The sequence below is a fragment of the Odocoileus virginianus genome, chromosome 5 (genome assembly GCF_023699985.2).
Source record: "Odocoileus virginianus isolate 20LAN1187 ecotype Illinois chromosome 5, Ovbor_1.2, whole genome shotgun sequence".
Taxonomy (NCBI): Eukaryota; Metazoa; Chordata; class Mammalia; order Artiodactyla; family Cervidae; genus Odocoileus; species Odocoileus virginianus.
The window spans coordinates 33,594,922-33,613,008 of record NC_069678.1 but is presented as its reverse complement, the minus strand read 5'-3'; the positions used below and the strand labels follow the sequence as shown (position 1 = coordinate 33,613,008).

The window sequence follows — 18,087 nt, the reverse complement described above, 5'->3', positions numbered from 1 at the left end:
CACACTTGTTAAGATTTAAGGAACCAAGGCTAGATGATTAATACATCTCTTGTAGTATTTACTATGAAGTGAAATAAAAACTTGAAAGACTAGAAACAAGTTATTTAACATTATCACAGATAATGAGATCTTAGATTCCCTGACTTTTTTTTTTACACTGAACATAATTTTTATCAGGAAAGTAAGAAAAGTTTTCATTAAAATGAAATTGAACCCTCCTAGTAAATTATTCAGAGAAGGAAATGGCAGCCCACTCCACTATTCTTGCCTGGAGAATCCCAGGGACAGAGGAGCCTGGTGGGCTGCCGTCTATGGGGTCACACAGAGTCAGACACGACTGAAGCGACTTAGCAGCAGAAGCAGCAGTAAATTATTTGATAACTTTTAAATATATATGTATGGTGTTTCTCACAATTCATGAATCAGCCCTATAGTAGAGCTTCTGCCATAACCAGAATCTTGAAATAGACAAAACAATACTTAACATGAGCAAGGCTGTAGAAATTTCCTGTGATTATTAAATTAATTCTATTATTAACCTGGTAATGTGTTTAGGACCAATAATAGCTTTTAAAAATTATTCCTTAGAAAACTTTCCTTGAAATTGTCTTACAACTCATTGTTTTCTACCTTCTAGCCCATTATTTGGTAGTTTCTTTTTTTTTTTTTATTGTTTTGGTTTTGCTTTTTATTTTTTTTTTCCATTTATTTTTATTAGTTGGAGGCTAATTACTTTACATCATTGTAAAAAAAACCATTGCAGTGGTTTTTGTCATACATTGAAATGAATTAGCCATGGATTTACATGTATTCCCCATCCCAGTCCCCCCTCCCACCTCCCTCTCCACCCCATCCCTCTGGGTCTTCCCAGTGCACCAGGCCCGAGCACTTGTCTCATGCACCCAACCTGGGCTGGTGATCTGTTTCACCCTAGATAATATACATGTTTCGATGCTGATCTCTTGAAACACCCCACTCTCGCCTTCTCCCAGAGTCCACAAGTCTGTTCTATACATCTGAGTCTCTTTTTCTGTTTTGCATATAGGGTTATCATTACCATCAACCTATGGTCACCTTATCTTCGACAAAGGAGGCAAGGATATACAATGGAAAAAAGACAACCTCTTTAACAAGTGGTGCTGGGAAAACTGGTCAACCACCTGTAAAAGAATGAAACTAGAACACTTTTTTTATTTGGTAGTTTCAGCTCTACCAGAGGAACCCAGAGACTCAAATATTTAATGTTTTAAAATCTTAATTTAACCATTAGGGGGCCTTTTAAAAAATTGTACTTTTCTAAAACTGCTAGGCAAATAGCCAAAGAAAAAGTGAAAAGTGTCCCAAAATGTGACAGATGAATAGAAACTGGACTCATATTAGTGGGTGAATTAGAAACAGCTCAAAGTGCTGCCTCTAGAAAAAGAATGGAGAGAAGATGGAGAGGACAGCAGAGAAGTCAGTGCTGAGATGGACTCAGCTCCAGCGGGTACTGGAGAGCCTACAGTAAACATTCCTTTTTTCCCAGCTTCATGTTTTTAGGGTTTAAAGTCTGCCACAGAGAATGTGCCTATGACCTAGTAAACAGCCAACACTGCAAATCACGGCTTCCCTGCTCCCAGCCGCCTCTCCCCACTCCCGGTCAGTCGTTTGCCAACACATCACTGGGAGGAACAGTAAAGAGAACCACTGACTTCATTAAAAGCTTTTATTTTTTATCTTTATATTGTGCATTTGTTACACTAATAAAAAAATTATATTTAAAGATGCCTTTATTAAAACAATGAGATAATTCAGAGCTTATTTCGTAGGATTCACTGGGCAGCAAGGTAATCATAACATTTCAGCAACAATACCTTAATAATAATGGAGAGAACTCAAAGGTCCATTCTAATCAAAAGTAGTTCCCATGGGTATTAAAAGGCACTGGTGAGCTTGAGTAATAGCATGAGAATTTGCATAACTAGTCAATGTAATTTAATATCCCCAGAAAAGTTGACTCAAAGAATAAAGGTTATCAAACCCAAAGGTTATATTTTTAAACCAAAGGGTCTTATGGAGGCATATTATTTTAAAATTGAGAAATGAAATAATTACATAGATTCCTGACTTATTTCATTTTCAGATTAACTGAGAACTAGACAAATTGCCTTGTTTTGAACATTGTAGAGCAAATTATAATTACACAATATGGACCTCTAAGTATTTGCCATTGTAGCATAATTAAATCAAAATTGTATTAGTACTAAAGACACAAAAGAGGCAATGGGTAGGCTAATATAAATCAATCATAGATCACACCCTTATAATGCATTTTTTTTCTAATTCTCAAATATGAAGTGATTGTCTTCACAGTGGCATCATTACTGTTATAAAGTAGAACTGCAAAAGAATAATGTCCTTCAGTCAAGGGGTCCAGGGAATCAATTTTATAACATATGTCTAAATATATAGAAACTAAAGAAAGAAAAAACATATATACCATATATATTTAGAATCCCAAAACCAATTTCAGCTTGTCTATTTTGCTGATTTTTCTTAATTTCTCCAACAGATAAAGACTGCATCCTGTCAGAGGTCAAAGAAGCCTGGCAAAGGGCAAAACTGGTCAGTTGACACCACGTTGAGAAGTGATTGATGAAACCTCATCAGCTCCCTCCACTGCAACCATCTGGTCTGTGGATTAGAAGCCATTCATACTTTGCTTCATTTACACATGTGAAGGACTCCTTGCAGAAGTGGATATGAAACATCTCATTGAGAAGTTTTGTGAATGCACACAGTGGGAAAAAATGAGGCAACATCTGAAGGACTGCTCCCTCCTATACTACTGTGATTTCGCATTTTCATGTCATGGTTTTTAATGTCTAAATAAAGAGCAATGTAAAACTGGTTCACATTTATAGATTTTAGTTTCCAGTTCAACCACTGCCGATAATCACACCATTTAACCTCTCTATGCCCTTGGCTTCATCACTTCTGAAACTAATGTATCTTTGAAAGGTTGGAAACATGTTTTTAAGTAAGGTGGGGGGAAAACAGTGCTGTGAGTACACAGACCCACATTTAACCCTCTTACCACTAACTCTACCAGCTCCTTCACTAACACCTGTCTTACACTTGACCTGATTCAGCCAGGAGAGTCCTCCTCTACCTATCCCTAGAAACAGACACCTAACTCATTTTTTGGCCCTTGAATTATAAGAGATTGTAGCGAATGTGGGAAAAGATTATAGCAAAACCTACATGAATCTATTATAATTCATTCAATAAAATGAAAATAGCAGTGTGAAACTAAATCATCAAGCTGCATGAAAGTGGATTTATAATATGCATACTTTAATTCTAACACCATAATTCTGAACCATCATACCCAAGCACTTTTCACCTTCTATCTTGATTTATACTTATTTGTGAATTTGCTTCAAATTGCATTCTGATGTCATAAGCTCATTTAGGAAAGACACATTAATCTTTTTAGCCAGCCCCCACATCTTATTAATACTTAATGCAGTGCTTAGGATATAGCAGATACTTAACAATTACTTATAAAACTGAATGAAGATATGTATTTTGTTGATAACTTTGGCTTTGAAAAAAATATATGTTTAATTTTCTGTGTAGATTTTAGAATTCATCTACTTGGTTCTTTATCACATTTGATAATAACATACTTTTCCCTCATACATGTCTATAAGTACATGTCTATAAGTCAAATGACTTCATGATAATTCAGCTTACGGATGCATTTGTTCTTAATTCATTTGTTCCAATCAATTATAGTGCGAGGTAGAGACAGGAAAAGGATCATGATCTCCACTTTACAAACAGAAATTAGATTAACTTGACAAAGTTGTACAGTGGCAGAACCAGGACTTTAATAGCATATTTAGGGCTCTTTAAAATATATGATATTTGACCTTAATTACTTCCTTAAGCTATGAATGTGACTTTATAAAGATCGCCCCTCTTACATACTTTAGCTTATCCCTAGCCTTACTATCTCTTTTTGCAAACTTTCACCCCTCCTTCTCTTCCTTCCTTCCACAAATAGCTCTGCTTTTCTGCAATTCATATTAAGATCTGTATTCATTTGCTGCTGCTGCCGCCAAGTCGCTTCAGTCGTGTCCGACTCTGTGCGACCCCATAGACGGCAGCCCACCAGGCTCCCCCGTCCCTGGGATTCTCCAGGCGAGAACACTGGAGTGGGCTGCCATTTCCTTCTCCAATACTAATTTGCTAGGGTTGTCATTAAAAAAATATACCACAAACTGGGTGGCGTAAAACAACGGGCTCACAGTTCTGAGGCCTATGAGTCTGACATTAAAGTGTCAACTGCCGTATTTCCTCTGAAACCTGTGTCTCGTGGAGGCTCTGGTGTTCGCAGGCAACGCTCTGCATGACTTGGCATGTAGATGCTTCACTCCATCTCAGCCTCCTCAGTCATAAGGCAATCTTTTCTCACGTATCTTCATCTTTCCTGTGTATTCTATTCCTTATAACTCGTTCCTGTCAGCGTACCAACCCCTTGATTATCACAGCGCCCTCTGCCCAAACTCAGTGAAAATTTAACATCGAGTTTTCTTTCCCTCCCCTCCATTCCATATTTTCAAAGGGATAAAAAAAACCCTTAGAATAAAAACAGTAATCGGTAGCCATTAATATTTTGATAGCTGACAACTGGACAGCTACTATGTGTTTGAAACTATTAAATACATAGTGTTTCCTTCAACCATACAACAATCTTACGGTATGTTACTATTACTGCCCCCATTTTTCAGAGAGGTGTGCTCAGTCACTTTAGTCACACCGGACTCTGCAACCCCATGGGCCATGGCCCACCAGGCTCCTCTGTCCATGGGATCCTCCAGGCAAGAATACTGTAGTGGGTTGCCATGCCTTCCTGCAGGGGATCTTCCCCACACAGGAATCGAACCATTTGATGTTTTCATCATTTTTTTTTTAATTTAAAAATTTAATAAAAATTAAAAATCATTATTAACCTTAAAAGGATATTATTTCATACACATTCAAACACTGATAGTAGCCATATAGAACTGTACTACAGTTTTCAAGTATTTCAAATCCTTAAAATAATTTTACCTGCAGTTAGCATCCTTTCATGATAATGTGATCTTAACCTTGCTTACTATTATCTAGCTTGGGGATGAAGGGGCGATGGGCAGTAATTTTCATGAACAATCTAAGAATTTTCTTCTATGAATGTTTTATCTCTTTCAAAAAACACAGAGGTTTAAGAATACCAATCTTCAGAGTTCAGGTTGCAAGTAAATTTTAGCTTTAAAATGAAGCCGGAATCAAAAGTTATTTTGGAACTTCCCTGGTGGTACAGTGGTTAAGACTCCATACTTCCAATGCAGGGGGTGTGGGTTTGATTTCTGGTTGGGAAAATAAGATTCCACATGCTGGGAGGCATAGTCAAAAAATTAAAAATATAAAAATTAAAAAAAGAAATGTTTTTTAAAAAGTTATTTTGGTTAACACACCTAGGACAAAAGAAAACTGTTTTGCTGTATTAAATTTGTTATTGTGACACAATTGTGTTCAGGCAAAAGTAGTTACACTAATTGCCCCTTTCATCTTAAGTACTATGAGAAAAAGAAAAAGGAAAAACTTGCAAACATGCATATGTTTGTCTACATACACACATGCGCACACAAACATATTACTCATTCTTTCGATGTAAAGACTTAAGGGGAAAGAATCCTTTGAGAATCTGGACTGCTGGAGTGATTTTGGTGGTAGGACTTCCATATAAAAGTTTCTATCCTTAGTCACATGCTGGGACATCTGCAGTTGGTATTATATTTAATCATTTGAGATGACAATCTGAGATTTATCCATTCAAAATAACAATTTGAGACACACACACCCCTTACTTATCTTGTTATCCCAGGGAAGAAAAAACAAGGAACCATCAATGGACAATAAAGTCACAAACTAAAAATAAGCATCAATCAGGACCAAGTCCAAATCAAACCATATTCATATCAAATGAAATGAACTCCAGATGTCTGACGTCATTTCATAGCCTTGTATTGGTGGTGTGAGGATGAGGCAAATGAGTAATTGGTTCCAATTCAATTTTGTCCTTTCTGTCTTTGCACTCAATACTGAGCCCCTTTCCCATTTTAAATATACCTTTTAAAGTTGCTTAATTCAGTTGAATCATTATAAGTTAGAAAGGTGGAACTGAAATGCACTACAAACCATTAAAGCCACCCTCTCAAGAATATTTACAGTATTTTAAGAAAAAAAATTTGTTGAAGCATTATTTTTAATAACTATGCTAAAAACAAAATAAATGTCTGATAATAAAGTTTCAGTTCAGTCTCTCAGTCCTGTCCTACTCTTTGCAACCCCATGGACTGCAGCATGCCAGGCTTCCCAGTCCATCACCAACTCCCTAAGCTTACTCAAATAATGTCCATCGAGTCGGTGATGCCATCCAACCATCCCACCCTCTGTCTCTGTTGTCCCCTTCTCCTCCTGCCTCCAATCTTTCCCAGCATCAGGGTCTTTTCAAATGAGTCAGTTCTTCGCATCAGGTGGCCAAATACTGCAGCTTCAGCTTCAGCATCAGTCCTTCCAATGAATATTCAGGACTGATTTCCTTTAGGATTGACTGGTTTGATCTCCTTGCAACACCACAGTTCAAAAGCATGAATGAAAAGATAATGAAGTTTATCTTCAATAAATTTTGTTATCTCCACTCCCAGAGAATCATGCTGCTATTTAAAACTATTTAAAAAGTTAGTAAGAATGTAGAGAAATGCTTCTGACAGAATAAAAAGGCCAATATAAGATAACATTCCTTCTCTTTTTTGTGTGGTATATATTATAGATTTTAGGTTTGAAGTTAATATTGAGTATGAGGTCTATATATATATATATATATATATATATATATATATATGCATGTGATTCTTAGGTTGCTCGTTTAGTTTCAAACACATTTTAACAATCCTGCAATTTTATTCCCCATTCCCTCACTACTACTGTTTTTGACATATTTTACATCTTTTTGTGTAGTCCTTAACTTCCTATTGCAAATATAGATGATTTTACTACTTTCATCTCTTAAACTTCTTACTAACTTTTGGTGGATTTACTACCTTTAGTGTGTATCTGCTTTTACCAATGAGCTTTTCCTTTTGTAATTTATATATGTTTCTAGTTCTGGCCTTTTCTTACTTGCTTAGAAATTAATGTTTCTTGTAAAGCTAGTTTGGTGGTGCTGAACTCTTTTTCCTTTTGATTGTCTATAAAAACTTTTGATTTCTCCATCAAATCTCAATGAAAGCCTTGCTGGATTGAGTATTCTTGGTTGTAGGTTTTCCCTTTCATCACTTTAAGTACACCATGCCTACAGAGTTTCTGCAGAAAAGTTAGTTGATAGCCTTATGGGAGCTCCATTCTACATAACTCATCACTCTTCCCTTGCCGCTTTTAATATTCTCTCTCTCTCTTTAATTTTTGCCAATTCAATTACAATACATCTTAGTGTTATCTTTTTGGGGTTGATCCCGTTTGGGCCCCTCTGTGACCCCTAGACCTGGATGTCTGTGTACTTTCCCAGACTAGGAAAGTTTTCACCTATGATACCCTCAAACTTGGTTCTCTTACTTTTCTCTCTTCTTCTGGGGCAATTATAATGCAAATGTTACTATGTTTTTATGAGATAGTTTTTACTATGTTTTCCTAGAGATCTCTTAAATTGTCCTCACTTTTTTCATTCTTTTTTCTGTTCAGCATCAGTGATTTCCACTACTCTGTCTTCTAGCTCACTGATCCATTCCTCTGTATCATTTCATTTACTGTTGATTCCTTCTAGCATATTTTTCATTTCAACTACTGTATTCTGCATCTCTAGTTGGTTTCTCTTTATATTTTCTGTTTGTTATAAATCTCTAACTTCTCACTTTGTTCATCCATTTTTCACCCACATTCTTTGATCATCTTCACAATCATTACTTTAAACACTTTATCTGGTAGATCGCCTCTCTCTACTTAGTTTTCCTTCTGGGGGTTTACTTTAACCCGTTGGAACATGTTCCTCTGTCGTCTCATTGTGTCTAAATTGCTGTTTTTATTTCTCTGTATCTGGTTACTTGGTTGCATTTCCTGACCTGAGAAAGAAATGCGGCCTTCTGTGGGAGATGCCCTATGCATCCCAGCAGTATAGTCCCCTCTGATCACTAGAGCTATAAGCTTCAGTGATGCACCTATGAAGCTGCATGGGTACGTCTGTTGCAGCAGGCTGACTACAGTGGGTGGTCTGGTAGATGTGACTGCTCCTTTGTCCCACTGGTTTCCAGGTCTTGCCTTGTGCAGAGGCTGCCAGCTACTGGTTAGCAGCACCAGGTCACAGGGCAGCTGGCTGGAAGACCCCAGGAGGCCCCAGGACTTGTACTGGCTAATTGGTAGGCAGAGCTGGTTCTGGAGTGGGTGGACGCAGGGTTAAGATTGCTGGATCTAGTGTCTGTCTTCTGGTGGATAACGACTGTTCTTGCCATGGCAGGCTGTGAGTTTCTGGGTGTCCCAAACTTGGTGCTGGTGAATGAAGCTGGAAGTCAGGGCAACTGGCTGAGGAGTCCATGATATCTCAGAACTGATACTGGCCTGCTGGTGGGTTGGGCCAGGGTTGGTGGAGTCTGAGGCTGGTGCTGGACATGGGCAGGCTCCATGGGACACTGGGGCCAGGGTCCATGGGATCCCAGGGTTAGTGCCAGCTCACTGTTGGGCAGAACCAGTTCCCAGGGTCTCTGGCTGCATGGCCCCAGGGTGTCTAAAGGCTTGTGTTAACTCACTGGTGAGTCAGAACCTGGGGTGGCTGGCCAAGGTTTCTCAGAGTGGTGTCAGCCTGTGGTAAGTAAGGTGGACCCTGCCATGGCAGGCCACCAAGCTGTAACTGAACTGGAACTGGTGTTCACTCACTAGTAGGTGGGACTGGAACTCACCGGGTTCTGGGATTACTGCGTGCCCACCGGGAGAGAAGACCTGGGTTCTGGAGTCTCTGGTTGAAGGTCCCTAGGGATACGAGTTCTAATGCCTGCTCCCTGGTGCATGGGATCAAGTCCCAGGTCCACTGGTGGACAGGGCCATATGCAGCGGAGGCTGTGTGTTCAAAGGATCTTAAGGCAGCCTGCTTGCTTGGTGGATGGGGCCGTGTGTGTGTGTGTACACCCACTGGAATACTACTCAGCCAAAACAGAGAATGAAATTTTGTCATTTGCAACAAAATGGATGGACCTGGAGGGTATTATGCTTAGTGAAATAAGTCAGACGGAGAAAGACAAACACTACATGTTAACACTTATATGTGGAATCAAAAATAAATTAAACAGATGAATGAAAATAACTAAAAGAAACATAATCACAGATACAGAGAACAAACTAGTTACCAACGGGGAGAAGAAAGGAGAAAAGGGCAAGATATGGGTAGCAGATTAAGATATACAAAGTACTATGTATAAATGAATAAGCTACAAGGTTATATTGTGTAGCACAGGGAATATAGTTAATATTTTATAACCTGAAATGGAGTATAATATATAAAAATTTTGAATCATAATATTGTACACCTGAAACTAACATTGTAAATCAACTACATCTCAATAAATATTGTAAATGATTAAACTATTTAGGGGGAAAAAAAACCTCATGTATAGGATAGTAATAAATTACTATTAGCATGACTGTTTTATACGGTGTGACCGTATGTTTGGGGTCTTCTTTTTTGTTTCTTTGAAATCTTCTATAATAATCACTAAAAATAATTTGAAAATTAAGTTAGAGAAATGAAAAAATGTTTTAATGAAAATTAACCCCTCAAAAAGAGTATTTTGCTGTGAAAGTTGTCATGTTTTAATCCAAGGTATCTGCGAAGGGGAACTGAATAACTTTCTCTTTGAATTACTGAGGATATCAAACTTTTACACCAGCATTCCCCAAAATCTGTCATGAGAGAATATTTAGCAGAAGATCCCCAAAATTTTGAGGACAGAGTGGTGCAGAGTCAGAGAAAAGTAACTTGTATTTCTGTGGGCCTGCGGACCCAACTATTTGTACTCTAGTTTCCACTGACAGTTATCGATCCAAAAGCACACTGGAAAAACTGATTCCTTTTTGGAATCTCTGCTAGTTAAAGACAGCATCATCCTACAGACATACAAAAATATGAATTTATGAATTCCAGATCACCTTCACAGAACTCCAGCCATATACAGAAAAATCAGACTTCTTCGCCATGCTCAGGGGAGATTTAGACTTATTTATTTGATTTAAAAAGAAAAGGAAGCAGGCAAGCATGAGAAAAGTAACAATCAGAAGAATAAGTACATCAAATCCACACAGCTGGTAAAAATGGTACACTTAATCCTACATAGCATGTAAAATACACTAGCTCTGACACCACCATCTTGCATTTCCTTAATATGATCACCCAACAGGTCATGTTTCCAAACAATTTCATCATTCTCATATTATACTACAAACCATCATTGAAAGACTGATCAATAACAAACTTGTTGAGGAATCAGCAGACTCTTCCCAGAGGTTGAGTGACTTCCACAAGGTCAGATGCAAAGGCTCTGATTTGTGGAGCAAAAATATGCCCAAGCTTGGCCCCTATCCCAGGATGCTTATTTTCATTAACATATAGTAAATACACATTATCTCCTATTGTTTTGCTGAAGATCGTCACCTGGCCTTTAATTAAATATACTAAGATTTTTAAAGCTTTAACATGCTACTATGGTCAATTTTTCATATCATCCAAAGGATTTCACAAGGACTAAAGAAGTGGATCTACTTAGAGGAGTCAATCTTGAGAGGTAAAAACAAGGTGAAAACTGGAGGCTGAGGTTTGGGAAGAGACGTGAAAGTGGGAAGGGGCATGGGGGGGATCAGCCGAGAGTGGTAGGTAATAAAATATTGGGGGAGGGAGAAGTGCAGTCAGGCTCCATCCTTGAGCACCATCTGTATAAATCAGGCCTGGAGTTGACATGTAATTTTGTGTTGGTCCCCTGAGAAGTGGCCCTCAGGGCTTCATTATTGATGAAGAGATTTTTCTTCAAAGTGGCCTAGTCAGGATTGCCTCAAGGGGACATTCATAAGCACTCATAATATCAATTTCCAAGCACCTGGGAGGTAGGAACACAGATTGTCTCTTTAATTATTATGATAGAGGTAGAGGATAGTGAGAATGCTATTACACAACCAAGCTGAAATCCTCAAAGAAATTAAATTATTATAATGTAATGCAAAAAGTTTATTATCTGAGTCATCCTTTAGAAAGGGCACACTTTACCTTTTCCTGGTGCAAAATAGGTTGATCTCCAATTCCCTCCTCCCTTGGACTTAAAACAGTTATAAAATATATAATATTATATATATATATATAGCATAGTATATAATACTGTAATATACAGTATATTATATATATTAAACATATAATATATATTAAATATATAATCTATAAATATATAATACAGTATAAAATACTACACAAATATAGTGCGTGTAAGGATGCCTAGAAGCCCAGAAAAAACTTTCTTTGAAGCTAATATGATGGCTTAAAGAAACTGTAAGTTTAGTCCAGTTAAACACAAGACATATGGAGCTGGGCACTTTTTCTTAAAATAATAACACATAAGGGTTTCTTTTCACAGAAGGATAACAATAATCCCTTCTGAGTATCATTGAGAATGCCAAGAAGTAAATTTTACCAATGGTTTGACCTGATCTAGTCATAAAAACATTCAGAAAAACACCAACAATTCAATCCACATGTACAAATGCAGTGAAATAGCAAGGGTTAGGAGTAGGCGGACTCCTACATTTGACTCTCTGCCACAGTGTATTAGATGTGGACGATCCTATATAGAAAAAACCTTCACCACATATTTCCTCTAAGTCTTTTAGAGCTTACACTATAGGGCTTGCTATTCAGCGGGTACTAAAAATATTTTTAAATAGAAATAAAAAGCAAAATGAAGACTGCCCTTTTAATTTGACCTGAATTTCAAAAACTCCCTCATCTCATTGTTAATACTGACAAAAATAATTCAGGAATTTACTGATAAGTCATGTTTGCAACATTTTTTAATCTATAATAAGCCTCTCATAATTCTTTTAACTTCATTAACTCTCTCTTGCCTCACATATTTTAACAGCCTTTGATACCACTAGTTAATTCTTGGAGTTGAACAATATTGTAGCCAAATGACATTTATATAATACATATGCATAACATACATTCAATCCTTAATATTTAAAATAACTACTACCATTCAAGAGGTATATATTTCAAGTGACAGGTGCTGAGGCATTACATGTACATGACTCGAATTAATCCTTCTATCTAGTACATGAAATAAATTAAGATTAAATCCAACTGACAAAGAAAGAAATGACAGTTTAGGAAACAACTTGAGCACAATCATATAAATAAAAAATATATATAATAATGATGCCAGGATGTGAACACAGGCCTGTTTTAACACAGTGTGTCTATTTTGTTTTTTAAACTAACCATGAAATTAAGCTTAATTTTGTGAAGTACAAAATCAAAAATTTTATATAAATATAGTGAGTTCCTAACATCAATATATAGATAACTATGGTGAAGAGTCTGAAAGAAAAGTTATATGCTGAATTAAATACAGATGTTTCATATCTACTAGTATAACATTTTAATTAAAAGCAATGGAAGCAGTAATAATTATAAACCACAGGAAAGACATAATCCTATTAAGAGTTATCAGTAGTATAACTGGCTCCAGGATATCTATGAACATCCACTTTATTGATGTTTGAGGCCAAAAAACACCTTCTGTCTTAATATGGAGGATTAAGAGGAAATGAAGTCCAGAAGGCAAGCATGTCACATTTGAAAATCAAAATCCTGATTATAGATAAATTTACAATCTTAGAATGCCTTATTAAGTATTTTTTAATTAAGGCAGGATATAAATGACACAGAATTTTCTTTACAGTTTTAAGGACTATTTATCATTGTCCATTTAGCTAAGAAGCAGAAAGGCAAATTGACCAGTTATAATTTTCAATCTTTTTAGCCACACTGAGGCCTAGACTATATCAAATGTCTTATGGCTTCTTTGTCACATTATTTCATGACGTGAAATATTTTTCAGTCTCACTGTCTCTTAGTGTTTCTAATATTGTGACTTAACATTATGCTATTTGATTCTCCCACAGGTGACCATACCTGTTTATCCTATTTTTAAGCTCTTGCTTTGCCAGTTCATATACAGAGTATGGTAAAATACTGTATTAAAATAGTTAAGGAAAGATATGATTGCTTAATGATCATCCAATTATCTCAGCATTTTGATTAGAGGTCTTCATAGGATTCTTATTAATTCCTCACTGCAAATGTGGAGCTTTCCAAAACTGGATATTCCTTCTACAGTGTAAGAAAGGAGGCTATTGAGTTTTAGCACACTTTTACAATTAAGCAATCAGTCAACACTATCTGCTATGATTAAGATTAAGCAGATCCAATCTAAAAATCTCCCTAGTGATAGATTCATCATTAGTCATTAATCTCACAGTTTTTAATTAAACCACTGAAAGTGAGTTATCTGAATTCATGTGTAGGAGGCAGAATTTAGAAGAAAAACTATAATGAAATATATATATATACATATATATATATGACCATTCTTAACTATAGAGATGTGTATAGTATCATAAAGCTACAAGAAGCTTCCACTGAAATAACTCCAAATTTGGAGTAACTTTCCAAATCACATAAACAGGCACGTTTCTATTGCCCAGCTCAATTCCTTAGAAAGGAGAAATACTTTAAAATTAGGTATTGTCCACAAGATAGCTTAAAGTAGGGAGAACAAGTATATTTTTAACAATGCAAACTCACAAAACAAATTAAAGATGAAATTTTAGTTTTAATGCTTTAAAAGCCTTAGCAAGTCAAGATAGCATTCCCAGAGATTTGTGACACCCAATCAATAAAAACAAGTAAACAAAACTGGACTTAAAAAAAATTTAGGTTTATATAAATAAATAATGCATACCTTCTGCAAAGCTGAGTCCTTATTTTCTTCTTGGGATCTACCTCCTCCCTCCCCAGGGGCAAAAGCAGTTATAATAAAGGGTATTCTTGCAATATCTTTTACCACCTGTACCAACTAATTAGCCTTTTTTTCAAAATTCTCCTAAAAATGTAGTTTCTCCAAGTTGTTACACCATTATACTCCCATTTCCCAAAGCCATCACTTTATTATCCTATTTTCTTAATTAATAAACACAAAATTTTTTACTGTCTTCTCAAATGAATAGAAGTTATAGGATCAGTTGTTCAGAAAACATTTCTATTTAACTCTAAGAGTATGATTTTTGTGGATATTGGACTGAAATCTTTTTATTCACAGTAAATTTGAAATGAGTTTATAACTACCAAAGAGTCATTAACTGATAATTCTAAGAATAAATCTTGACTTGGGGTTGTGGATATAGTAGAGTGCGAGACTGCAATTCAGTTCAGTTATAAATACTTACCAGAATTATTAATATCCAAAGAGTTAATTAAAAGCTCACTGTACCTGCACACATTTTTCTTCAGCTATACTTCTATAGTAAATTCTCAATTATCCATGTCAGTGGAGAGGAACAAGACACTGAACAAAAGTGAACTCTTCCAAAATCATTCTTACTTGCTTTTAAAAATACAGATACTGACATTAGACCAGCTGTCGACTCAAACTAAGTGAATTATTGTGAAGGTATTGCTGAGGTCAGGGAAAGTGATCAATGTCTGACAGTCACCTTTTTTGAAACCTTCCGCAAAGAATTTGTATTCAAAAGTCATTCTTGATAAAATTCAGTTGTATCCTAAAAGTAAGCCCACAAAGTAAAATATCTTTTTAAAGTCTATAGCTACCATTACTGAACTTTAAAATAAGTTATTTCATAAGCAGTGATTTTCCCTAGCTGTTCAAACTTTTAATTTTATCATATTTTTTTCTTTTCTTGAGAAAATGTGAAGGTGTGACACATTTATTATCTTGTCTGATTATTTTCCTTACTTAACAAATCATGCAAATTTGACACAGAGAAGTTAGGTATTTAAACAAAGTCACCTGTCTAAAAAGGTGTAGAACTAGACCTCAACCACAGGCAATTTGCTCCAGATCCCAGAACAATGTGGTCCTGAACCATATTAACATATCTGGGAAAATGTCTGATTTCTCATACATTGACAATAATTTTTGAGTACGTGAGCTAGGGTCTATTGCCGAGTACTACGACATCCTTGCTATGCCTATCTTTCTACCCAGGGATATTTTAGTTTTGGAATCTGGTGACCTTCTGATTGTTTTTTATGCTCTCAGCCCTTCAAACCCTGATGCAATATTGGATTGAGGTTAGAAATATGGAGTGAGCAAACAAAATAACTCTGTAAACCTCAAAAACTTTTTGCCCCAGAAATAAAATATTTCTTGGCTGCTTCACTGCAACTTGAAGTTCTATAGGTAGCTTAAGGGGAAAATTAAATCACTGTTATAGTGGGTTGTCACTATCACCTTCTGTTCTTTTCACATTTGTCAATTGAACATGTACTCTGTTTTATACTGATAATTTTTTTAAAGATGGCATGCTTCACATATTTGAGACTAAGGCAATGGTCACAAGCAGATAAATTTCTAGACAATGGTTTTAATGAATTCATTCAAAAAAACCAAATCCAATGTATGCATTCAAATCTGATAGAAAACTGAGCCTTCATAATTCATTCAAAAAAATGAACTTTGGTGAGTCAATAGGCTCACCTGAGACATCTACGCTTGAATGTGTTCCTCTAGACTTAATGTATTTTTCCGCACTGCATTATATTTTAATGATGAATTTCATGCTCTTTCATGGTACTCTAGCTCGGGAATCGTGGATATTACTTTGAGGGAAAAGAAAATAACTATGTGTGATGAAAGATGTTACTGATTAAAGTGTGTTGCATGTGTGAATTACATAAAAGCTGAAGAAGCTTAAATACCTCTATTCTATAGTACAAGTAATATCAGGCTGACTAAGGTTAGATTGAGGTGAGTAAATGTAAGGGTCTGAACTTCTTAAATAGTCTTAGTTGAAACAAGTCATGAAATTAAACTGGTCATTAATGTTTCAGTGGCATCTTTTCCTTAGTGTAATGTGGTTAAGAACTGATTTCATGGACAAATGCAAAAGAGCCACCGATAAAGAAATTCAAAATCCAAAAGCCGCCAGCCCTCTGACATTCTTAACTCTGAAATCAGTACATCAGTACCACATGAATATTGTCAAAAGGTTACTATCTGAGCTAGCTTAAAAGGAGGGGGGGGCGGGGTGGTTAAGTCAAAGTAACAAGGACCAAAAAGGACAACATAAATCAATCATCTTTTACCTTGTGCATGAATAAATATTGGGTTAAATATATCACACTGATCAATATGAAAAAGTAAACTATCCACAAGAGAAACCACAAGTAAAATTAAGCAGACATGTACACATAGCATGTGCGTGTGTGCTCAGTCATAGTTTGGCTCTAATTACTAAGATGGATTTTTCAAACCAAGTATGGAGTCTGGAGAAAACACTACTACCATCCCCCAAACAGAACACAAAGTTCCTACAATCAATGATGGAGGCGATGCAGTGGCAAAAGCAGCTCTTTTGCAAACAGGTGGTTTTAAAGTTTTACTTAAGCCACAGACTGAAAGGACAGAGGAAAGGAAAATGTCATTTCTTAAGAAAACACAGGCATGCACGTACATTCTACCAGAGCAGAAGACTCAAATTTTAAAAAGCCCCAAGAAAACACAACAAAAAACTAAAAAGCAGTTTATTTTAGCTCAGAACTGTGAACACTGGATTAGTATGTCTAAAATCACTGCTTGAAATTATCTCTCTCTCGTCGCATACATAAAGATCCTCCTAGGGAGAAATTGAAGGAAACGACCATGTTACTTCAGGGTGGGCTTTATTCACAGGAAGAAAGATGACATTTTTACAGAAAGAGTGCAAGAGAAAATAAAAAACTGTTGAGAAGAGGAATATACAGTTTATTTTGTATTTCTGAAGGCACTGTATCTTTCATGTTCTCAATACCCTATCCCGTTCTTCCCTATGTTACTTTCATAAGCAATACTAAGGCTAGCAGTGGCTGCTGTCGCTTACATACAGATCTCCATTATTCCTTCCCTCCACCTTTGCAAATATGCAGAATTCAGCGACTGGAGGTGGGGGTAGCAGACAGGTATCCCAAAATGCTTACAGGGAAAAAAGAGGAGGTGCGGGATAGACTGGGAGATGAACGCCCTTATGAGAAAGTCCATCTCCCTCGAACTCCTCCAGTTCTTCAATCACAGGCCACCCAGAAACTTCGGACCCCGACTCCGAGGTAAACAGCCAGGTCCCAACGCGAAGGACAGCCCTGCAGCCGCGGACTCCCACTCTTCTCCCCGCCAGCCCACTCGGGCGCCGGCTCCTCTGCGGCTCCTCCTCCTCCGCAGACTTCCCGCGGAGGCAAAGTTTCCCGAGTCTCCCACTCTTTTCCCGGCCCGGCGGTGGCCGCAGCGCCCTTTCGGGCACCCGCCCGCTGCGCTCCCCGCCCGCCCCTCGCCAGCCCGCGCGCAGTCGGTACCTCGATATCCGCCACGTCCTTGCTTAGCACAGGGGCCATGACGATGCCCAGCGCCTGGAGTTTCCTTGCCACGAACGCTTCCGCGCCCTCAGGCTTCAACCAGACACGAAAGTGACAGCTTGCCCGAGCGCCCCTAGAAATAGGAAGCGGACGGCCGGAGGCGCGGAGGCGGGGCGGGCGCCGGGCGGTGCCGCCCCCGGGGCGGGGCTGCGCGCGGGGCCCTGCGGCTACTCTAGCCCCGCACAGCGGGCAGAACCGGCCGGCTGGAGCCCGGCCCCTGCTCCCGCCTCCGCCCCTCCACCTAGCAGCTTGTTTTCCTGCTACTCGCGGCGGGAAGGGAGGGAGAGAGCGCACTGGCGTTCGGGACTGGCCTTTGCTCTATAAACTGTTCGAGGCAGAGCTAGGTA

The 18,087-nt window shown here is 37.6% G+C and overlaps 1 protein-coding gene across 4 annotated transcripts in view; it reads right to left on the bottom strand.

Moving 5' to 3' along the window:
- The window catches only part of DPYD (dihydropyrimidine dehydrogenase), a 904,243-nt gene extending 886,369 nt beyond the window's left edge, over positions 1-17,874 (bottom strand). For all 4 annotated transcript variants that reach the window (XM_070467755.1, XM_070467756.1, XM_070467758.1 and 1 more), the window contains exon 1: positions 17,681-17,874. In XM_070467755.1, the coding sequence (XP_070323856.1) occupies positions 17,681-17,719 (39 nt within the window). In that variant the 5' untranslated portion in view covers positions 17,720-17,874. The remainder of the gene's footprint in view (positions 1-17,680) is intronic.
- Between the last annotated feature and the right edge of the window lie 213 nt (positions 17,875-18,087).